We start from the raw sequence: 24979 nt of genomic DNA, 5'->3' as shown, positions 1-24979 counted from the left end.
CCTGCCAATCTCCATGGCATGTGCACAGCCTTGATGACTGGGTCTCTGCCACAACTTTCCCTTCAACACCTCAGGACCCTGACTGGGAATGAGCCTCCCTTAGAAATGGAGATTGGCAGTGCTAGTCTGCCTCCAAACCTGGAGCAGGCCTGACCTCCTGCTTTATGTTGGAGAATCTATCTAATGTTGCACAGTGTCAGCTGCCAGACACTGTACTACTACTGCCTGGTCATCCGGCTCCTGAAACCCACACCCCTGCCTAAATGTTGACACTGGCTTGGACAGCCAGAGATGGCCTGGAATGTCCACTTGGATGTGACCAGTGATTACAGTGCCTGGAGCTCCCTCAGGCATAGGCAGGACATTCCTGGATTCATTCATCTCCCTTTTCTGCTGTCCTGCCAGTAAGGTTATAGAACTCCCTCTGAAATCTTGTCCATAAAAAGCATTTATGGTCTTACAGAGTACTGAAACGTTGTTTTAGAAGTATTGTTCTTTTAAAAATTTAAACAGTAAATCCCAACTATATTTTGAGACATTTTTGAGAATTCCACTATATGTTAATATTTCTGGAGAGACAGTGGAATCAAACTACATTACATTCTAAGTCCATAAAGGTGGGGAAGCAGAGGCCTAAACTGTGAGTAACTCTTCAACCTGGGGAGACTAAAGTGACTGTGTCCAGGAGTTAGTGTTAGGGCCACAGTAAGAAACAACTAAAGAAGGAAAGAGACACATGCCCATCAAGTCTGTGGAAGACACAAACTCAGCAGGAATAAAAAATGGGTGGGAAACAGAATGAAGAGTGCAAGATCATATATTTAGAAACAAAAAGCATATGGATATGAGAGGCCAGGTTGTATGTGATACAAAAAGCTCTAGGACATTGCTGAGCCCCTGTCAACCTAAACAGGCAGGAAGGGACTCTCTTATGAATCAACAAAGCTGAAAGGTTCAATACAGGGAAGACCACACATTTGGTAACTGGTTAGCAGAAAGGTCCCAAATGAATAAGCTCAGATCTGTGTACTTGGGAGAAGCAGCAACTTGCGTTCCACATTTAAACCTAAAAAGTAACAAATGCCAGATGGTTGAAAATTCCAAAATTCCACAGAAAAAAAATAATAAATTATACCAAATATTCATTAAATGTTTATTACTTACTTAAATGACAAATAATTTCATCTGTCAATTTTTAAATTGCTTAAAACTAGGACAATAGTTAACTTTTCAGATTTCATAGGACCTTACCCTTTTCATGTTTCTAAAAGCCTGATAATTCTGTTTCTTTTCAAAAATTCTTATGCTCATAGTGAATAAACTGGTGGCATTAAAAAATTATTTTAGTTTGAATGAAGACATAGTCTGGCCAGACATTTCACCCAGTTCCAAACTATCGGAACTGAGACAAATAAAATCATGCATTAAATTGTTCTATCGCTCTGTAAAAGTTCTTGAACTGTAAATTCTATCACTTCAGGCTTTTATGTGAATCTCATCATCCATGACATTTGCTAGTGACATGACAGAAATCTTAATATCCGAAAGTGTTTATGCTTTTAAAAGTCAGGATGGTTGGAACCTGAATCAGACTTTCTACACAAAAGGCCTCCCTGTTTCTAATAAGACTATACCACGGTCATGTTTTTTGCTCACGTCATACAAAGATGGGCTGTTACTGCAGAGTTGTTTTGTACAGTTGATAGTTTTAATTCTCTCTTTTTTGTTCAAAAATGTAGTCTTCATTATCATCAGGAAGAGAAGTCTGTAATTTCTTCCATTTCAAAGTCATCTGTCCACTTTTGCAAGTCTTTAGCATCATTAATCGTCCATAACTTGGCAAAAGACTTTAGCCTTTTCCTGGAGAGAAAAAAAAAATACTATTTATTTTATAAATGAAATTGTTAGGGGTCAACACATCCATTGAAAGCTATGAAAAGTCTGTGACCAGCAGGCGGGGCTCTGTGGTTGGGGGAGGCTTGTCTGCATCAACCTCCCAGAGAAAGGAGTTTTCCATGCTGCTGCTCTAATGGAGGGACTAAGTTATCAGCTCTCCTGCCTCCTCCAGGGAGGGGAGAGCCCAGCTTCCTCCCTCTTCTAACTCAGCAAGACACTGTGTGCTCACAGGATGAAAAGTAAAATTGATTTAATAAAATAAAGCTAGCAATTAAAAGGGTGAAATGCCAATGTAACAGGGACCTACTTTTTTTTTTTTTTTTTTTTAATTCCTGCAGAAAAGCAACCCAGATAAACATTTAGGGTCTGGAGAAGGAGTATTTGTGTTCTAACCTTCACTCTACCACTAATTAACTAGCTGCATGACCCTGGTTTCCCAGGCAGTTTCCTACTCTTGCTTGGTCTCATTTTCTCCAACTATAACATGGAGATGATTGTCATAAGGATCAAGTGAATTAATGTACATAAAGCCACAAGAATAGCAAGTGACACAATGCCTAGGCTATTGCAAATGACTGGCTGCCTAGACTCGGCAGTAAGAGTCCAATAAATAGAAGCTATTAACGAGGGCACAGAAATGGACCAGATTCAGCTTGCCATCTTTGATCTGGCCAATGGAACAGATGGAAGAAGCACTTTCTGTGAAAAAGTCTAACAACAAATGCAGTGTGTCCTGATAAATCGTCAGATTCCATTCCAATGCAACCTCTTCTTGCAATTCTCTGTCTTGTCAGGATAACTTTCCAGATATCAAAATGCCATATACTAAGTGGAAGAGTTAAAATATTTATAAATAACCTCTGATTTTTACTGCTCTTGCTTTGTAGACTATATAGCAACAGTATGTATAAACTCATATTTTATTGCCATCTTGTGATTTGTATTGTACCTTTTGTAGTAAAGTTATATTTTAATTTCTTTAGGGAAAAAATACAAAGACAACAAAAGAGGATTTAAATTTGTCTTTGGATTGTGCAAAGAACTAAGGGCTAAGCTTATTTTTAACTCTCAGAGATGATTCTCTCTAGAAAGAGTTTATATTCATGTCCTTTGCAATGACTAACTAAAAATAGGCTGTTTCTGATTACATCATTTGTTTCTGACTGGGGAAATGATCTAGAAGAAAATGTCAACAGAGAACGCTATGCATCTCCTGTAATATTCCACCCTATGGACCTGGCCCATCATCATTTACCACTGCAAGGTGCGGAGTGCAAGGCAAAGCTGTAAGGGAAGGAAGAAGGGAAAGAGAGGTTGGCTGTACAATGGTAACTCAGTATACAAGCTGGTGACTGTTTCCTTGGCTAGCATTAGGTGTTAATATTTCATTATTTAAATTGGTAATGATTTCCAGAATTAAAAAGATATTCTTACAGCATGATGTCCAGACAAGATTTTTGTTTGTTTGTTTGCTTTTTAGGGCCACTCCCATGGCATATGGAGATTCCCAGGTTAGTGATCTAACTGCAGCTGTTGCCTCTAGCCCACGCCATACACCACAGCATCTGCAACCTACACCACAGCTCATGGCAACACCAGATCCTTAACCCACTGAGCAAGGCCAGGGATCGAACCCGCAACCTCATAGTTCTTAGTCAGATTTGTTTCCACTGAGCCATGATAAGAACTCCCAGACAAGATGTTCTATTTGACTAACAGTCTTTGCATACATGGTCATATGGTTATGGACCAGGGCAGTAATATCAGGAAGATCAGACCATCAGACCCTCCAGAGAGGGCAGGGGTAGGGCAAGATGTGGGTGAGGAACTTAGGTTGTTTTATAATGCAATCTGTTACTTGGGAAACAAAAAGCTGTAATTTATTAATATGATATTTTCCTAGGAAGGTTTTCCTTCCAAAGCATGTCTCAGGTTTACATGAAGTTTAGTTTACATATTAATGACACACTGGCTGGATACCCAGGGTGAAAGGCAGCCTGCATTCACATAAGCATTCTGGATGATGGAGAAGTCAGTTTAGAATGAAAACTGTGTCACAAGCTCACAAAGAAAGTGACAGGTGGATACTGACTCTAATCACCTAGTTATGTGATAACTATTATTTTCATTTATCCTGACAGAATTCTTAATTTCTGAATGCAACCACTCCCTATCTGAATGCAATCTAAGAATAAAAGAAGCACTCTTCACATTTTATACATTGAAGTATCTTTCAGTAATTGTCTGCATAAGTGAGCATTTTAAGCAACTAATGTGTTGACATATTAAGGAGTTAATTCTTCAAAAAAATGATCAAAAAACCAATTTAGCAACTTTATAATAGATAAAGATCTGACTAGAGGGGCCTCAACGCATATGAGCTTTGGGAAGAGCTGTTTTCATTTTATCATAATTAAATGTTGCAGAATATTTGAAGAGGTGCTTGAAGGAAGATCTGATGTTCATTTATAGAACAATCCCCTTCCTTGGACAACTTGGAAGATTTCATTATAAATCAAAAAATGTAGCACAATCATTCTGACCTTTTCCTATTTACTAATCCTTCCAGCTCTTTTGACTTGCTAGCTGCTTTCTTTAAAATTTCTCCAGGAACATCTGCTAGTTTAGCCACATTTAGTCCGTAACTCCTTGCAGCACTTCCTCTGGTTATTTGATAAAGAAAAGTGACAAAATCAGGGACTTTGTCTTCTTCACCTAAAAAAAAAAAAAAAAAAAGTTAAAAAGAGAGAGAAAGATAAAACCATGCTTGAAGGTTGGAAGAAATTAGAGGATTAAAGATAACATATAAACTCTTATAACTTTACTCAATTAAAATTTATAGTCTGAAAAAATCCGCTGTATCTCATCACTTGTTAGCTCCTTTTATCAATATCACATATCTAGGAAAAGGGTAAATACTGTTTTGAAAGTATTTACTTTCAACGCTTTTTGCCTTTAGGATCTATCTTTCAGCTCCATTAAAATGGTTTTTTAACAATTATTCACTGTATGCTATTCAGTATTTAGTGTTACGCTACTTGCCGAAAAATGTGAAATGAACTTCTTTATCAAAAAGAGAGTGATTCTGATTCATGGTACAATATAAATTCTCCTTTACAAAGAGTTTAGGGAGTTCCCGTGGTGGCTCAGTGGGTTAAGAACCCGACATAATGTCTGTAAAGATGCAGGTTTGATCCCTGCCCTCACTCGGTGGGTTAAGGATTCAGCACTACCACAAGCTGCGGTGCAGGTCGCAGAGGAGGCTTGGAGCCTGTGTGGCTATGGATGTGGTGTAGGCCAGCAGCTGCAGCTCCAGTGCAACCTGTGGCCTGGGAATTTCCATATGCCGCAGGCGTGGCCACAAAAAGTAAACAACAGAAACTCGGATTTTTAAAACAGTGTTATTCCAGGGGAAGACTGTGTTCACCAGTCTTACATGTAATGCACTCTGTAAAGTAACATATATGAGATGTCTCTAAGAGTGCAAGAAACTACAAAAACAGACAAGGGAATATTAGAGGTTATACAGTTTAAATAACAAGACTGAGGAATTCTTACTTATTACATATCCTAGTTAACTAAGAGTTATACGTACTGAAGGGGATGCTGTGTGGCGCCACTCGAATCCCACTTAGGACTGAAGGTTGTTAAGCCTGCAACCCTCTGCTGTGTGCTCCTTGGAAACTTGCTCAGCTGAAGAGAGCTGCTTCACCAATGCCACCCCCCATCCTGGCCCTTCTGCATCCAGGGACTGGCTGCTAGGGGGGTTGGCAGGTGGCCTCTAAGACGGACACCCAAGATCCCTGCCTCTGGTGTTCATGCCCTTATGGCATTCTCTCTCCTTTCATGGACTGGACCAGAGGACTTGTTTCTAATGAATAGAATATGACACAAATAGTGATATATCACTTTTGCAATTAGATGGTGGCCCCTGTCTTGGGCATTCACTTTCCGGCTGGTCTGCTCTGAGGAAAGCCAGTGGCCATGCTGTGCGCTGCCCTATGGATATAGGTCTGTATGGTAAGAAACTGATGTTTCTGGCCAAGAAATCAGTGAGGGCCTGGAGGCCTGCCCACAGCCACATGCGTGAACTTGCAAGCGGAGATTCTGAGGTCTGCCAACCGCTGAATGCCCATGAGTGGGCTGTGAAGAGAACCATCCCAGTCAAGCCTTGAAGTGATTTATGCTGAGGCCAATACTGTGATGGAGCCTGGTGACAGATTGTGAGGTAAAGGCGGTCAGCTCAGCTGCCCCTGGATTCCAGGCCCACAGACATGAGGAGCTAGTTAAGTACTTACTGTGCTAAGTGCTTCCATTTGAGGGGATAATTTGTGATGCAACAATACATAAACTAGGAGAAGGTCTAAAAGCCTGGCTCTCTCATCCCAAGTCGAGGTAACTCTGAAGGATCAACCCTGACACAGAGCTCTCTGCAGGGTTGGCTGAAGCCTTAGAACCATCGCCCAGCCCAGTATCGCCCAGCTGTGGGCTCACTGTGGATGGTGAGAGCAGTCCTCAAAAAAACGCTGGCACACAAACCCTAGAATCTGCTTCCTGGGGGACCAGTCTACCACTTAATACACAGACATGAAGTTAAAACTTTTCAAGAACTGGGATATAATGAAGTACAGTAATCCAAAGACAATGCTGTGAAGGGATTCAGGAAAAGCCTCCCCAAAATGTGACACTTTGGCATTCAAATTATCTTGAGCTGAAGACAGTAGAGGTCCAAAAAACCCAGGAAGGGCTTTTTATGTCCCTCTCAATGGCCTAAAAGAATTTAGGTGGCGTGGGGGTGGCCACGGCTCAGAGACAGACTATTACCAGAGATAACTTATTTGAATGACCTATGTGTTAGGCAGGACAAACGTCTAATTACCAAATATCCATTTTTCTTATTTCCTTGTGAATTACCCTTCTGCCCTTTGGAGCCCCATCTCCTGCTGATCCTATTCCTCAACTCAGGATGGCACAGAAGCCTCAACTGTCCAACTTGCCCTCATGGGGCCCCGTAGGTCCGTAATGAAATTTGTTTTTCTCCTGTCACTCTGTCTCATGTTAATTTGATTATTAGGTCAGCCAAAGAACCATGATCCTAAGGGTAAAGAAAAAAATTCCTCCTCTCCAACAGCTGCCTGTGGTTTAATCTTTGATAAATCTAAAGCACCTCAGGATTATCCACCTTCATTACAAAATTCAATATAATTGCACCGTATTGCCAAAATGTCCAAGATGAACCAGATTCACAATGATTTGAGACCCTAGTATACTTAATTATAAATTTATCAAGAACTTTTCTCATGTGTTATTTCATTTGATACGTGTGTATGCTTTATTCTTTTATCAGCTAAAAGCGAAAAAGCCAAAAGACTGAACACAACAGAGAAAAGGGATAATGGAATTTTCTTTAATCTCCCCTAATAATTCAGAAACAGACAAATAATACTTTTCTAAGGGTAGGTGCTGGAGGTGGGAGGTGAAAAGAATGCTGACATTCTCAGGAATGCACAGACTAAAACTCACATCACAAAGTACTAAGAATACCTTTTGCCTCCAAATAAAACTTAAGGAACACAAAGAACAGGTGAGGAAGTGGGTGGGAAAAGACTAGGAAAGAAACGTAGAAGAAACCAGTGCCTCTTAACCTTGATAATGTTTTGTTATCCTTCATATGTTACGCTCACAAGATCCAAAGTGAAGTGAACGGCAGGAGGGTATCAAAAAAGTGAACTCTTTTCATCTTTAAGACAAATACAGTCTTTATCACTTCAACTAGGTTAGTCCTAGTTAGGCTGATGTCCCCACCTCTATAACCTAGCCTCCACAGTGAACTTTTTAAAAAAGAGGTGAATTCATCTGGCTGCCTGTCTATTCATTTTCCATCCATCTATCCTTTTCTGAAAGCCTACTAAATGCTGCACTCTCCATTTATTTTTTTTTTATTTTTTTGTCTTTTGACCCTTTTTAGGGCTGCACCCGCAGCATATGGAGGTTCCCAGGCTTGGGGTCGAATCAGAGCTGTAGCTGCTGGCCTACGCCAGAGCCATAGCAACGCACGATCCGAGCCGCGTCTGCAACATACACCACAGCTCATGGCAATGCCGGATCCTTAACCCACTGAGCGAGACCAGGGATGGAATCCGCAACCTCATGGTTCCTAGTCGGATTCGTTTCCACTGCGCCACGACGGGAACTCCCACACCCTCCATTTAAACATTGCTTTGCGGATGGCTTTTTTCTTTTTTCTACCTCAAGACTATCTTTCACCCCTCTTCTGTGGGGGAGAGAGAGAAGAAGCTGGGGGTGGGAAGTGGTATATAAAAGAAATGTAGAGGCAAGAGAAGCTGACATTGTTTAGAGTCAATGAAAGTCATCATTCACGATTCTGCTTATTATAGCGAAACTTAGCAAAAGTGTTTTAGAGCAAAATTTCTCTGGTCAATTAAAGAGATGTGGGCTGATCAAATAGTTTCTGACGTTACTTTGAGGACAGACTCATAAAAATTTAGACATAGGAGTCCCTTGGTGGCTTAGCGGGTTAAGGACCTGGCATTGTCACTGCTGTGGCGTGGGTTTGATCCCTGGCCTGGGAACTTCTGCATGCTGTGGGATAGGCCAAAAAAAATTTTTTTTAGACATGAATGAGCCTGGGTGACTTGTCCAAGATCTTATAGATTGGAAGTAACTAAAAACACAGGTTTCTTACTGCTGGTCCATTGCTTTATCTACCACACCATGGGAAATAGATAAGCATAGTATCTTGGAAATCACTCAAAAGGGCTTTGGGGCATTTTACTGATGACCAGTGGCCTCTACTTTAGACGGAAGAGGAGTTAGAGGTAAAAGATGAAACATAGATATGGTCAGGGATAATACTGGAGCATGCAATGGAGTAATGCTTTAAATTTCTGAGTGAAAAATTTTCAACCTAAAATCCTAGCCCTAGCTAAATTATAAATCAAGAGCAAAAGTATACTGGATACATTTTCATTCATGTAAAGTCTTGAAAAATTTACCTCCTTAATTGATATTATTAGCAACCTATCCAAAGTCTATTCCACCTCTAAGAAAATCCTGATTTATAAGGCAATTAACTCCCTTATCATTTAACTCAGGAGACAGAGTCTTCATATCCAGCTCCAAATGTTGACTCCAATTAATCTAGGCTGGTCAAAGTTAACCCTGCCTTTCTCACATCCAGGGACTGGTTTAAGAATGAGCATGTGGGGGATTCCTTTGTGGTACAGCGGGTTAAGTATCCAGCTTTATCACTGTAGCAGCCTGGGTCACTGTTGTGGTGCAGGTTTGATCCCTGGCCTGGGAACTTCCACTTGCCCACAGGTTTGGCCAAAAAAAAAAAAAAAAAAAAAGAATGAGCATGTGATTCAATTCTGAAAGAAAAATGGGATACCATGACATGCCACCAGGCATCTGAAAAGTTCCCTTGCTCCTAAGAAAAAGTCACAGGAAAAACTGGTCCCTTTTCTTCCTTTGGACATTGTCAGCTCTGGAGGTGATGATGCCCAAAAGAGCTTCAGCCATCTTGCTACTACCCTGATGATGAAGCCAGCAGGGCAGGAAGACAAAGCTTGGAGAACCACAAAGAAGAGAAGCCGAAGCCCCCTCTTCCTGAGGTTCCTGTAAGATGAAGTTATAGGTTATACGTATCCTCACTGTCTGCGCCAGGGTGAGTCCAAGTGTTCTATTACTTGCAATCGCATGCACAGAAGAGAGGTTAAGAGACTCCCTAGGATGACAGCAGAGGCAGGTCTCTGGACAACCGCTGGGCAGCAGGTCTAGGGAAAAACCAGTTCAGATGAGCAGGAGCACAAAGGGCTCCGGGAGGAATAAATGCAGTGGGGAAAATGGAACCAACAGGTTCTACCATGTGGAAAACAGGCTAGAGAGGTGTTCTACAAAGCTGTTGGAGGATACAGGAAGATTCAGCAATAGACTCAAATAAAATAATGAAATGAAAAAATAAAAACAATGATTGCCGTCAAAAAAGTTGTAAAAGTAAGAAAACATACTTGTCTCCATTCTTGGCTCATGAGTAAGCAATACCTACTGGCAGTAATAGTGAAAATAACGGGGAGTTCCCGTCATGGCGCAGTGGTTAACGAATCTGACTGGGAACCATGAGGTGGTGGGTTCAATCCCTGGCCTTGCTCAGTGGGTGAAGGATCCGGCGTTGCCGTGAGCTGTGGTGTAGGTCACAGACGTGGCTCAGATCCCAAGTTGCTGTGGCTGTGGCGTAGGCCGGCGGCTACAGCTCTGATTCGACCCCAGCCTGGGAACCTCCATATGCCGCAGGAAGCGGCCCTAGAAATGGAAAAAAAAAAAAAAAGTGAAAATAATGCATGGGAATCAAAGAAAAAATGTGAAACTACCTCACTGGGAGGAAACGGAAGGGGAGGACAGACGGCCCTCCCTTAACATGAGAAATCAGTCAATACTGTGTCAGGTTGAGGAACCAAGAGATGAGCAAGTAAATATATTATTTAGAACCACTTAAGAAATGCAGGAAAGAGTTGAAAGCAGTTTCCTTGGGACTGGGCTGGGACGGGCCATGGAATAAGAGCATGGAAGCAGGAGACCACTGCCTGTTGGCATGAGTCTTTAGCATCATTTAGTTTTTAAAGTTATGTTCATGATAATAAAAATTTAAACCAGTAAAATAAAATGCTGAAACACTTAGGATGTAAGGGTCTAGATTAGTAGTCAGTTCATATCAAATGCTTAACCACTGACCCTTCCCTGTTAGTGAACTCTGGTTTGTTTATCCCATTGGGTTTTAGCTTATAAGCTCCTCCTGCCACTTTGGATGCAGATTAATGGATACAAAACTGGCTTCCATGAGAGAATTTATGATGTGTTTTTCAAGACTGTGTGGTGGTGAAAGGCAAGGATTGCCCAATATTACATTTATCTTAGGTCCAGTGCTTTGTTTTATCTGGGCCAGTTGCCTGATTTCTTTTTCAGGTCCATCCTTACTTATTACTTTTCCAAAATAAAATGTGGACTCTGGAGTATCTTGGATAATGGATTTTCCATTGGAGTACACCACCTCTGTGAACCATCACTGGCCCACAGGCTGGTAGCTTTAAAAAATCACTACCAAAAATGAAAAAAAAAAATGTTAAAATCCACATTACTTACAGCACTTCAATTTTTTCTATTAGCTAGTGATGTTCTTTTTCATGAAACATTTAATTTCTGTGGTAGTAAGCAGAAGGTTAGGAAAAATACTGTGGCTCCCACATAGCAATTCTAGCAGAGCAGAAGAGAACCTGCAAGCACAGGATGTGGAATCGAGGCTCAGCTGGGCCCCAATCCAGGTGGTGGACATAGGCAAGCCTGAGATTCACCTTCCTTGTCAAATTAAAATGAAATGTATGACCAGTATAGAATATTATTCTTAGTAATTAATGTTAAATGAAACTTGGGGAATTTTTTTTTTCTTTTTAGCGCCACATCCGAGGCATATAGAAATTCCCAGGCTAGGGGTGGAATCAGAGTTGCAGCTGCCAGCCTACACCGCAGCCACAGCAATGCCAGATCCAAGCTGTGTCTGTGACCTATACCACAGCTTGTGGCAACATTGGATCCTAACCCACTGAGTGAGGCCAGCAATTGAACCTGCATGGACACTAGTCAGGTTCTTAACTCGTTGAGCCACAATGGGAACTCTGTATATTGCATATTTTTAAAGATGACCAATACACTTGCCCGCTAGGGCATCTTTCCTGAGATGAATCTAAGAGCAAAACCTAAAAGCCCCCCTTTACCCCACCTTCTTCTTATAGAAAAATGAGATAAGGAGGGCCAGAGAAGGACTTAAAGATGGCATGGACAAATACAAATTCTACCCGACCCTAAGCCTAGAGAAAATGAATTTGAACAAATGTCAATTACAGTCAATATTTATAGCTTTTATTATCATTATTATTTTGCTTTTTAGGGCTGCACCCATGGCATATGGAGGTTCCCAGGCTAGGAGTCTAATCAGAGCTACAGCTGCCGGCCTACGCCAGAGCCATAGCCAGATCTGAGCAATGCCAGATCTGAGCTGAGTCTGCAACCTACACCACAGCTCACTGCAATGCCAGATTCTTAACACATTGAGTGAGGCCGGGGATTGAACTTGCAACCCCATAGTTCCTAGTCGGATTCATTTCCACTGTGCCATGACAGGAATTCCCTAGAGCTTTTATTATTAATAAGGAATAAGTTCATGCTTCTATGAACTGTGAGTTATCAGTCATGAAAACCAAGGGAATGCTCGTAGTGGTTACAGCAAGAACATTTCATACCTGGATCCTGTTTGCTTTCATCCTCATTGACCAAGAATCCCATGTGGTAATTCCCCACCTGCTGTGAGTAACTTTTTTCTAACTCACAAACTGGTGGATAATGGGTAACAAACAGGGTTAGGGATTTCACCTGAAATAGTAAGATAGAATGAATGTTATTTTACTTTTAAATTTTATTTTAAACTTTTCTCCAACCTTATATTAAAAAATTTCAAACCTTCATAAAAGCTGCAAGAAAATTACAATGAACACTCACACATTCTTCATCTAGGTAACCACTGGTTAATATTTTGCCATATTTCCCCTTTCCTCCTCTCTCTCCTCTAAAAACACACTCTTTTTTCCTGAACCATTTGAGAATGAATTGCAGACATCATGTCACTTCATCCCTAAATACTTAAGATTCTATCTTCTAAGAACAAAAACATTTTCCTGCCTAACCAGAATATAATTATTACACTCAAGACATTTAACACTCATAGATCACTATTTACTAACATAACACATAGTCCATGAATTTCCCAAGCTACCCCAATAATGTTCTTTATAAATTTCTTTATATTAAAAAAAAAATTCAAGGCCCATATGGACGTGTCTCTTTAGCCCCCATTAATCTAGATGAGTTCACCAGACTTTTCCTTTTTGACTTTTTTGTCTTGAACATTTTTGAAGTATCCAGGAGAGCTGTGTTGCATAATGTGTTTCGATTTGGATTTGGCTGATTATTTCCTCCTGATTACATTCAGATTAAACCTTACTGCCTAGAATACTACATATACACGCAGGTGACATACCCTTTGCAGTACATCACATCAGGAGGCAGATGAGGTCCATCTGACCCATTCCTGGGGATACCAAATCTGAATATTTGGTTTAAGTGGGTGCCTAGAAGATTTATTCACCATACTGACACTTTTCTCCTTTGTAATTAATAAATCACTTGTGGGGAGATACTTTCAGACTGTATGAATATCCTTTCCTCCAATAATATTTCATACAAAGGCTTAACTTTTTTTTTTTCCTGCTTTTTAAGGCTGCACCTGCGGCATATGGATATTACCAGGCTAGGGGTCGAATCAGAGCTATAGCAGCCAGCCTACACCACAGCCAAAGCAATGCAGGATCCGAGCCGAGTCTTTGGCAGCCAGCCTCCACAGCTCACGGCAACACTGGATCCTCGACCCACTGAGCGAGGCCATGGATTGAACCTGCATCCTCATGGATACTAGTTGGATTCGTTTCCACTGCACCACAATGGGAACTCAGTTTAATATCTTTGTATCATTGTTGCCTGAATCAGTTGTTATTATGGTAGTTAACAAATGAACCTGTCTACAGAACCGAGACAGAGTTCACAGACATGGAAAACAGACCTGTGGTTGCCAACAGGGAGGGGGAGGCAATGGGATGGACTGGGAGTTTGGGGTTAGTAGATGCAAACCACTATGTTTAGAAGGGATAAGCAATGAGGTCCTGCTGTACAGCCCAGAGAACTATATCCAACCACTTGAATAGAACATGATGGGAGATAATATGAGAAAAAGAAAGTATATATATATATATATATATATGTACGACTGGGTTACTTTTCTGGACAGCAGAAATGGACACAACACTGTAAATCAACTTTAATAAAATAGCATTCTCTATTTATTAGCTGCCAGTTTGTAAAGTGGAGCTTTTCCTTCTTCCCAATCTACCCCCACCATTTTAAAATTTATTTTTGTTTTGTTAGTGTCAGTATAGCCTTGCAGATTACTTAGTAAGCATTGTTTTAAAGCACATATTACGTTTTCTGGAAACCCCTATCTTAAGGGAAGTTAACACCAAATCTTGGTCTAAAAATTAGCAGAACAGGCTAAATTAAACGGAAGTACTCTAGTTTTGATTCATCTACCATTCATCTTATTAAAAGTCAGAACATATGACTCCTCTCTAATAACAATCACAAATAAACCTGTCAGGGCAGGATTTCTTTGGCAAGTTGCTCTTAAAATCTGCCCTGAAGCATCTTAGGACCAGCTGTCTCCCTGGTGCCTCTTCCCTGAGCTGAAAGACATTCCTAGCTGGAAGACCTAAGAGTTTGGGTTACACCAGTGTCCTCCTCAAGGCCATGCTTACCCTACAGCAGCAACACACAGCCTCCGCCACTCCTCCTCATCCCAGCCATCTAAGGACATTGTGAAAAATAAGTATTTCCATCCACGAAAAGGTTAGGGACTCTTATTCCTGAAAAGTCATTTTCAATAACCTACCTCCAAGGTAAATTTTATCTAAAACTAAGACTTCCTTCACTAACACTTCAAATGTTCAAAAACTGCTATAGAAGCAATGAAAACAGAAGTGACAAAATCAATTATCATAATTTGTTCCTGAAAGTTCTTTTTTCAAAAATTATTTTATTTATTTTTGGCTGCATCTGTGGCATGCACAAGTTCCTGGGCCAGGGAGTGAACCCACGCCACAGCTACAACTCAAGCCACATAAATGACAACGCTGGATCCTTAACCTGGTGCACCACCAGGGAACTCCTGTTCCTGAAGATTCTCAAACAACTCTTTAAGGACTTCAGAGGAATTTCTTCTTTAAGAAATGTGACCAGGAGTTCCCATCATGGCGCAGTGGTTAACGAATTCGACTAGGAACCATGAGGTTGCAGGTTCAATCCTGGCCTCGCTCAGTGGGTTAAGGATCCAGCGTTGCCGTGAGCTGTGGTGTGGGTTGCAGACGTGGCTCGGATCCCGAGTTGCTGTGGCTGTGGGGTAGGCGGGTGACTACAGCTCCGATTCGACCCCTAACCTGGGAACCTCCATATGCCGCAGGAAGCGGCCCTAGAAAAGGCAAAAAGACAAAAAAAAAAAAAGAAAGAAAGAAAGAAATGTGACCAACTGCCTTTGGCAGCCAGCCTCCACCATGGCCCCAGAGAGCTTCACTTCCTAATATTCATGCTCTTGAGGAGCCTCTTTCCACAATCAGAGCTGCCCCTGTGTAGTCAACAACATGATGCAGTGACAGTGTGTAGCTTCTGAAGCTTGGTCATAAAATACACTGCTGCTTCTACCTTAGCTTCTTGGAATGCCTTCTGTGGGGAAAACCAGAAGTCATTCTGAAGGGACACTCAGGGACCCATAGAGAGGCCAGTGGAGAAAGGAACTGAGAGCCCTGCTAAATGATAGCACCAACTTGCCAGCCATGTGAGGAAGCCACAATGGAAGAGGCTCCACCAGCCCCAGTCGAGCCTTCAGATGACTCCAGCCCTGGCTCAACTTGATGGCAACCTCTGGAGAGGCCCTGAGCCAAAACCACCCAGCTAAGCTGCTCCAAAATTCCTCACCTCCAGACACTGTGAGAGATAATAAATGATTACTGCTGTTTTAAGCCATAAATTTGGGGGTAATTAGTCATAGTAACTAATACACTGCTACAAAGAAGAAACAATGAAATCAAATTCGAAGCTGACAAATTCAGCTGTCTTAATTTGTTTCTAATGGCTGTTAAATAAACACTTTAAAAGTTTTTTTGGAGTTCCCATTGTGGCACAGTGGTTAACGAATCTGACTAGGAACCATGAGGTTGTGGGTTTGATCCCTGCCCTTGCTCAGTGGGTTAACGACCCGGTGTTGCCCTGAGCTGTGGTGTGGGTCGTAGACACAGCTCGGATCCCATGTTGCTGTGGCTGTGGTGTAGGTCAGCAGCTATAGCTGGGATTAGACCCCTAGCCTGGGAACCTCCATATGCCGCGGGAGCAGACCAAGAAATGGCAAAAAGACCAAAAAAAATTTTTTTTACCAAGTGAAAGATTCTTTAAATTCTATAGTAAAGAATTTAAAATACTTTACAAATTTCAAAAGTTTCACACACATAATTTCATAGAATCCCATAAAAAACTTTTATTCTTACCCCTATACCTCCCCACTGATAACCACTAGTTTGTCCTCTATATCTGTGAGTCTGCTTCTTTTTTGTTTTATTCACTAGTTCATTGTATCTTTTAGATTTCACATATAAATGATATCATACAGTATTTGTCTTTTTCTGTCCAATTTACTTCACTTATCATGATGCCCTCCAAACCCATCCATGTTGCTACAAATGGCAATATTTCATTCTTTTTTATAGCTAGGCTAAGGAGTATTCTTAAATAAATGTTTAAAATGTGTTTTGGAGGCAGATAGAGGACTTTATTGAACCTATGATATGTAGTGTCTATAATGATTAAAGAAAAGTTCCTGAGCTATAGCTTGCAAATACAGAATTTCTTTTCTTTTTCTTTTTTGGTCTTTTAGAGCTGCACCTGAGACATATGGAGGTTCCCAGGTTAGGGGGCAAATCAGAGCTGTAGCTGCTGGCCTATGCCACAGCCACAGCAGTGTCAGATCTGAGCCATGTCTGCAACCTATAACATAGCTCATGGCAACACCAGATCCTTAACCCATTGAATGAGGCCAGGATCCCTGAGGACTCAGGGATGCTAGTCAGATTCGCTTCCGCTGAGTCACTACGGGAACTCCAAATACAGAATTTCTTTTTTTAAAAAGTATTTTAAAATAGAAAACATATCATCATTAACTATGTAATCTAACTAAAATGTTTAAACAAAAAGCTGAAGGCCACAAAAGTTTAAAGAAAAGGGGATTTTAAAGAAAAGGGGATTTTTGCATTTTTTTAACAAACAAATATAAGCAAAAACATGCTTTTATTGGCTATTTAGGAAAGAAAGGAAGAAATAAAAATGGGGGGAAGACACAGAACAAAGAAAAATGTAAAAAGGTAGAGAACAAAATAGAAAAAGAGACACTGTTCAGGGGCAGGTACTGAAAAAGAGAGAGAAAAGTAAGAGATCAAAATGAACAAAGACTGGAGTTTCCATGTGACACAGTGGGTTAAGGATCCTGCATTGCTGCATTGTCACTGCAGTGGCCCAGGTGGCTACCATGGCATAGGTTCGATCCCTGGCCAAGGAGCTTTCACATACCTCAGGTGCAGCCAAAAAAAAAAAAAAAAATCAAAGACACAGAGTTAATAAAAGGGAGAGTTTGATGGAGCTGACAGGGATGGAAAGTTGGACACAAACAACAAAATTTCACATTCAGATACTTAGAAATGACCCCTGAGAAAAAGACACACATGCAATGAAGGAGTGATGCTACTGAAACAGAGACACAAACAGACCAGATTGAAAACCTTATATAGAGATCTTTTAGCATTTTGCTGAAAAAATTTTTCACAGTAAAAATGGCAGATCTCCTATTTGGTTCTTTTCTCAAGGAATGAGTTGCAAAGGATGGTCTCTAGTCTTGATTTAGAGTTTGCCGAGGATAGTAAGATACAGTTCTAGGTAGAAATATTAGCAGGGAGGACTTCCTTCTACTGATGGGGTATGTTCTGCTTCAGCAAAAGAAAAGAAGACACATCAAAGAACTATAAATGTTATTTAGGGCCAATCTACCCAAGTTTCACGTAGAACACTTGAATGATCAATTGCAGAAATAAGATCAATTATAATAAAGATAATTTTGAATATTTAGAAATGAAGGTCAAAGAAATAATCTGTATAGCATGTAGCATAAAAAGGAAAGCAAGATACTCACATCTCTAATGAAATGCTCAAGGGTAGCATAAGCAATGGCAATTCCATCATGGGTGCTGGTCCCTCTGCCCAATTCATCCAAGATAACCAAAGACTGTGATGTTGCTTTTCTTATGATTTCTGCTGTGTCAGTGAGCTCTTCCATAAATGTGCTCCGTCCTTTATATATGTTATCTGCAGCCCCCATCCTACAAACAAGATGACAACACCTTTATATCCTCTGAACTTCATTTTTAGGAAGCCAGACATTATTTTCTGAACAATAGCTAGAAAAGATCCCTAGGGAATCTATGTACTTTGAGCCAGTAAGAGCTAAAATTATATTAAACAAAAGAAAATATATGTTGAATACAAAGAGTATCTAACATCAAACATACCTTATAGAAACATTCTGGGTAGAATCTGAGATTCTGGACAGAGCTTCTGGAAAGCAGGAAAACCTCTGACCTGGCCTTTTTCTGACCAACCATTTGACACCAAAGTTTTGGTACTCAGAGGGCAAACAATGCTTTTCTGTGATGCTGTGTTTAAAATCCATGAATACTAGAATATTGATGATCAAAGGCTTTTTCCTATTTCCTTAAGAAGATCCCACATTGATATTACAAATTAAAGTGCCATGTTGAAATAACTTGTTCAAGATAAAACTTAGAAAAAAAAATAGAACTAGAGTTATAGAGGTTTAGTAACCTTAGATACCTAATACAGGTTCCTCCAGTGGACTGGAATAGAGTTCTTAAGAGATGTCAAGAAACAGGTGCAAAAGGTGTAAGAGTTCTTTCCTGTAAGTCATCTTAGAGCCTTTACTATTCTACTACACACTGTATGCTACTTAGAGCAGATCTAGTACATAGTATTTCTAGTTCATTTAACCACGGACCCTTGAAAGTTCTCCTGAGGCACTTTCTGACAATGATGGTCTACAGAACACATTTGGGAAATGTACAAAAGAAACCTGGGGGTGGGTAGGGGGTTGAATAATTATATATATACATACTCAAGGTCATGTAGTTAGCAATAAAACCTAGAATTCAGGCTTGGACCCACTAGGTAGAGTTGTGAATGCTGGTGACTATTTTCTTGGCAAAATACCTTCATCAATTTAGTTTTGTTACAACAGTTCACATGTGACCTTTGGCAACATAATATACCTCTTATTTCTGGAGAAACTCATGGTAAAATTGAGACGTCGCCATCCTGTGGCTGAGACCTAAGCTGGGCAGGGGAGATGCAGTGTAATGTTTTTTCCTCCCAGACTGGTGGAGCCTTAGGAGAACTCCAGGAATTAGTGCAATTTGGAAACTGTAATTAACTACATCCCTGATGGAGGTGAAATGGTTCTACTCAAAGTGGTGTCAATTCTATCTATCTTAAAATCAGTAACTGCAAAACATTATTTCTGAAACATAGGAACATTCTGGCTACTTTTGAAAATTTCAAACTCTGTTACTTACCTCAATTTCCAATGTTTACTAATATTTCCCCTACCACAAAGCAAGAAGATTAAAATTTCCCATCTCTGCAACCATTCTGAAATCTTCAGAATTATGTCTGAACCCCACTTAACAATGTTTCATTTTTATTCTTGACAGGTTGTAAACTGGTGAAAGGAACAAATCTTTGGCTGATAATAAAACAGCTCTGATAAGGCAAATATTAGGGGGGTAATGTCTGATTATCAAGAATTAGAGTAACAAGCGAGCAATGGACAAGATTTTAATACAACAGTTTAAGTATTATACTTTAGAGCTTTCTAGAAACATCACAGTAAGAATCATCTCATTAGGAACCTCAAGAATTGTAGAATGCTTTGTCAAAATATTCGAGGGTAATATTCAAATCAGGAGGGAAGGATGAATGATCAATAAAAAAGATAGCAGTTAATTGGTTGTTTCAGGAAAAAAAAAATGTCCCTACTCAAACAATATTCCAAAATAACAACCTATCAAGACTGAACCAGGAAGAAACTGAAAATATGGACAGAACAATCACAAGTACCAAAATTGAAAATGTGATTAAAAAACTTTCAACAAACAAAAGTCCAGGACCTGATGGACACAGGCAAATTCTAACAAACATTCAGAGAAGATTTAACACCTATTCTTCTGAAATTCTCCCAAAAAACAGCAGAGGAAGGAACACTCCCAAGCTCACTCTATGAGGTCACCATCACGCTGATACCAAAACCAGACAAGGATACCACAAAAAAAGAAAATTACAGGCCAATATCACTGATGAACATGGATGTAAAAATCCTCAACAAAATATTAGCAAACTAAATAAAAATACATATTAAAAGGATCATATACCATGATCAAGTGTGATATATGCCAGGTATACAAGGATTCTTCAATATCCACAAATTAATCAGTGTGATACACCACATCAATGACTAAAAATAAAAACGATATGACCATTCCAATGGATGCAGAAAAAGATTTGACAAAATTCAACACCCATTTCTGACAAAAACTCTCCAGAGGGTAGGCATAGAGGAAACCTACCTCAACAGAATAAAAGCCATATATGATAAACCCCAGCTAACATCATTCTCAATGGTGAAAACCTAACAACATTTCCACTAAGATCAGGAACAAGACAAGGATGTCCACTTTCACCACTACTGTTCAACACAGTTTTGAAAGTCTTAGCCACAGCAATCAGAGAAGAAAAATAAAAGGAATCCAAATTGAAAAAGAACAAGTAAAACAATCACTGTTTGCAGATGACATGATACTATACCTAGAAAACCCTAAAGACACTAGAGACAAAAGACCTATACTCTGAAAACTGTAAGACACTGATGAAAGAATTCAAAGACAAAAAAAAACAGATGGAAAGATATACCAAGCTTGGATTGGAAGAATCAATATTGTCAAAATGACTATACTACCCAAGGCAACTAAAGATTCAGTGTAATCTCTATCAAACTACCAAAAACATTTTTCACAGAACCAGAACAGTATATTTTGAAATTTCTATGGAAACACAAAAGACCCCGAATAATTAAAGCAATATTAAAAAAAAAAAAAACAGAAATGGAGGAATCAGGCTCCCTGACTTCAGACAATATCACATAGCTACAGTTATCAAAACAATATGGTATGCACACAAAACAGAAATACAGATCAATGGAACAGGATAGAAAGCCAAGAAATAAACCCACGTACCTATGGTCAATTTATCTATGACAAAGGAGGCAAGAATATAGAGTGGAAGAAAGAGAGTCTCTTCAATAAGTGGTGCTGCGAAAACTGGACAGCTGCATGTAAAAAAATGAAATTAGAACACTCTCTAACACCATACCCAAAAATAAACTCAAAATGATTAAAGACCTAAATATATGGCCAGATACTATAAAACTCCTAGAGGAAAACACAGGCAGAATGCTCTATGACATAAATCAGAGTAACATCTTATTTGATCCACCTCCTCCTAGAATAATGACAATAAAGACAAAAAGGAACCTAATTAAACTCAAAAGATTTTGCACAGCAAAGGAAACCATTAAAAAAACAAAAAGCCAGAGTTCCTGTCATGGCTCAGTGGTTAACGATCCGGCGTTGCCATGAGCTGTGGTGTAGGTCGCAGATGTGGCTCAGATCCCGAGTTGCTGTGGCTATGGTGTAGGCCAGCGGCTACAGCTCGGGTTGGACCCCTAGCCTGGGAACCTTCACATGCCGCAGGTGTCGCCTTAAAAAGCAAAAAAAAAAAAAAAAAAAAAAAAGGCCAACCAACAGAATGAGAGAAAAATCTTTGCAAATGATACAACAGACAAGGGTCTAATATCCAAAAAACAAACAACTGCTACAACTCAACAGCAAAAAACAAACAACCCAATCAAAAAATGGGCAGAAGACTTAAATACACATTTCTCCAAAGAAGACATACAGACGGCCAACAGACACATGAAAAGATATTCAACGTCAATAATTATTAGGGAAATGCAACTCAAAACTACATTGAGGTACCACCTCACAGTGGTCAGAATGGTTATCATTAACAAGTCAACAACTAATAAATGCTGGAGAAAAAGGTACACTCCTTCACTGTTGGTGGGAATGTAAATTGGTGCAACTACTATGGAAAACAGTGCCTCAGAAAAGTAAATACAAAAGTACCATATGATCCAGCCATCCCACTCTTAGGCATATATCCAGACAAAACTATAATTCAAAAAAGATACATTCATTGCAGTGCTATTCATAATGCCAAGACATGGAAACAACCTAAAGGTTCTTCAACAGATGAATGGGTTAAGAAGATGTACAACGTATATACAATGGAATACTACTCATCCATATAAAAGGACAAACTAATGCCATTTGCAACAACATGGATGGAAATACAGTCTCATACTAAGTGAAGCAAGTCAGAAAGAGACAGACAAATACAATATGATATCACTTATATGTGGAATCTAAAATATGGCACAGATGATCCTATTTACAAAACAGAAAGAGATCACAGCCAAAGACAGCAGACCTGCGGTTCCCAGGGGGAGCAGGGGAAGGAGTGGCATGGACAGTAAGTTTGGGGTTTTGGGATGCAAAGTGTTACCTTTGGAATGGATGGGCAAAAGGGCCCTATGGTACAGCACAGGGAACTGTGAATGACTGGGTTACTTTGTTGTTCAGCAGAAATTGAGGAAACATTGTAAATAAACACTTTAATTTAAAAAAAGGGAAAAAAATACACATGAATTTAAAAGCTGAATGTAAAAACAGAAACCATCAACATATCAAACAGTCCAGATAAAATTTAATCTCTGGACAGGTGGGTGGGTGGCTTTATACACATGGCATCAAAACATGTGCAGAGCAAAATCCCATGGTACCAAGGTGTCTCACGCCATCATAGGGTTCCTTCCTGCCCTTAAGGAGACCAGGCCAGATTTCAGGCCATCTTGGCTCTATTCTGCTTAAACAATGGTCCCAACTCTACTATTAGACTAGTGGTTTTCACGTATCTGTTAAAGTCTTTGTCCACGTGAAATGTTACAAAGAAACTCACTCGGCAGATGAGATAAAAGAAACACTGATTTGGTTCTCCCCATCCAGAGGGGGCTCTGTAGACCTCTTAACACCTTGTAGAACAGTCTGAAAGCTACTGCATTAGAAGCCAACACATTTTCTTTCACAATTCTATTTTTCCATAGCACCTGATGTAAAGCAGCATTGCTGCCTGGCAGACACTAAAGAGATGCTGGCAGATTAACCAGTCAATGAGGCCCCTAGGGAAGTATGTGTTTGTAAACTGTGGCACTGTACACTGATAAAAATATTTTCTGTAAACTTGTCTTAAGAAATTAAGAAACTCTTTTTCTTAATTTCTTTTTCCAGTAAATTTCTAATATAATGAATAGATGATTCTAACGGACAGACTTTTATCACTAAACACATTTTCATTTTGCTCTGGGTTACTAGGAAACAACTGTATATAATAACGTATAATAACAAGCTAAAAAGCAGCAACTCTGACTTTATCTTATGTTTCTATCCTTATTTCTCTCCTTTTACTCTTATTATCCTGCCCTATCAAATATCTCCCGGTAAACTGCCTAAACTAAGTTTCTGAAACAAGGCAGGGCATAACATCACTAACAAAAAGTTGTAATTTTTTATTAATCCAAACACACACTTACAAGGCACTCTACTGGACAACGATTCTGAAATTTCAAACGTTGAAATATTTTAGAGACTTAAGGAATTCCAGAACACGTGTCATTATTATCATTCTGCCTGTAATTATATTCAAATATAATGAAAAATAGAAAATGCATTCTTCAAGTTACAGAGTTAGTTTGCTCTGAGTAGACAGGTTACAGATACGTGATTAAGAAAAAAAATCACTCTGATATTTTTAGGAGTGGCGGCTGACTAATCTTTCTAATCCCCCGCCCCACCCCCCGCCTTGTCTATAACTCCTATATAGGTCAACAAAGCTTAATAAAGTATTAATAGAGAAAAAGATTTTGAATCAGTTTCTAAAATCAAGAACACTTTCATGAAAATTTGAACACGGGTTTGTTTTTATGAGATCTTGATATTTTGAGATAACATTCCAGACATTTCTAAATTATAACAAATGGAGTGGGTCTCCGTCCCTTCAAAACACACTCTCTGGGCCTTATGAAAGGAAAATGCTAACATGAAGAAGAAATCCTGCAATTAACACGGGGAAGAAAGGATTCTTTATACTGAATGATAAGTAACTGGGGCTTAAATATCAGAATATCAAAACTGTTAAATAGAAGCAATGATTATCTGTGCTGCATCAGGATTTTTCTTGACATACTTTCAGTGCTTTTAAAATAATATGAGTACATATATATGTATATATACAAATGTATACAACTAACACTTACCATTTGAACATTTTTAGGTGTATAATTCAGTGGCATTGAGCACACTCACAACGCTGTGCAGTCATCACTACCATCTGTTAGCAGAACTTCTTCAAACACCCCATTAAAAAATAACCCCCCATTATAACCTTCCCTCAGCCTCGAGTAACCTCTATTCTACTTTCTGTCTCCAAGAGTTTTGCCTCTTCTAGGTTCCTTATATAAGGAAAATCATACTTTATTTGTTCTTTAAATGCTTTGTAGAGGAGGGTTCTTATATTCGCTAATTTTGCCTTCTTTTTGAAATTGAAAGTGTTCTATTCACTTCACTTAAAACTTTTTTTTTTTGGTCTTTCTAGGGCCATACCCACGTATGGAGTTTCCCAGGTAGGGGTCCAATGAGAACTGCAGCTGCTGGCCTAGGCCACAGCCACAGCCACAGCAATGCGAGATCCAAGCTGCATCTGTGACCTACACCACAGCTCACCGCAACATTGGATCCTTAACCCACTGAGCGAGGCCAGGGATTGAACCTGCATCTGTATGGATGCTAGTCAGATTCGTTTCTGCTGAGCCATGACAGGAACTCCACTTTGCTAAAAACTTTACAGAATTCTATCCAGTATGAGTGTCTTAGCTTTTTTGTTTTTTGTTTTATTTGCATATTATATAAATTTTACAAAGAGAAAATAATCCCCTGAATAGCAAAGTATTCTAAAATTTTAAGAAGGATGATGTAAGGAAGAAAAAAAAAGTCTAAGAAGAGAAAATGCAGCAAAAGAATATCAAATAGTAGAATATGTATAGATCCAGCATGGTATTTAAATGATAAAA

At 39.6% G+C, this 24979-nt stretch overlaps 1 protein-coding gene across 3 annotated transcripts in view; it reads right to left on the bottom strand.

Moving 5' to 3' along the window:
- Window positions 1-1132: 1132 nt before the first annotated feature.
- Window positions 1133-24979, bottom strand: part of MSH3 (mutS homolog 3) — a 185169-nt gene continuing 161322 nt past the window's right edge. For all 3 annotated transcript variants that reach the window (XM_047778198.1, XM_047778201.1, XM_047778199.1), the window contains exons 21-24: window positions 17801-17987; window positions 12210-12339; window positions 4440-4611; window positions 1133-1860 (exon numbers count right to left, since the gene is read on the bottom strand). In XM_047778198.1, coding sequence (XP_047634154.1) covers window positions 1752-1860; window positions 4440-4611; window positions 12210-12339; window positions 17801-17987 — 598 coding nt within the window. In that variant the 3' untranslated portion in view covers window positions 1133-1751. The remainder of the gene's footprint in view (window positions 1861-4439; window positions 4612-12209; window positions 12340-17800; window positions 17988-24979) is intronic.

The sequence above is a fragment of the Phacochoerus africanus genome, chromosome 4, assembly GCF_016906955.1.
Source record: "Phacochoerus africanus isolate WHEZ1 chromosome 4, ROS_Pafr_v1, whole genome shotgun sequence".
NCBI classification, from domain to species: Eukaryota; Metazoa; Chordata; class Mammalia; order Artiodactyla; family Suidae; genus Phacochoerus; species Phacochoerus africanus.
The sequence above is the reverse complement of the archived record's forward strand: the minus strand, read 5'-3'. Positions and strand labels throughout refer to the sequence as shown.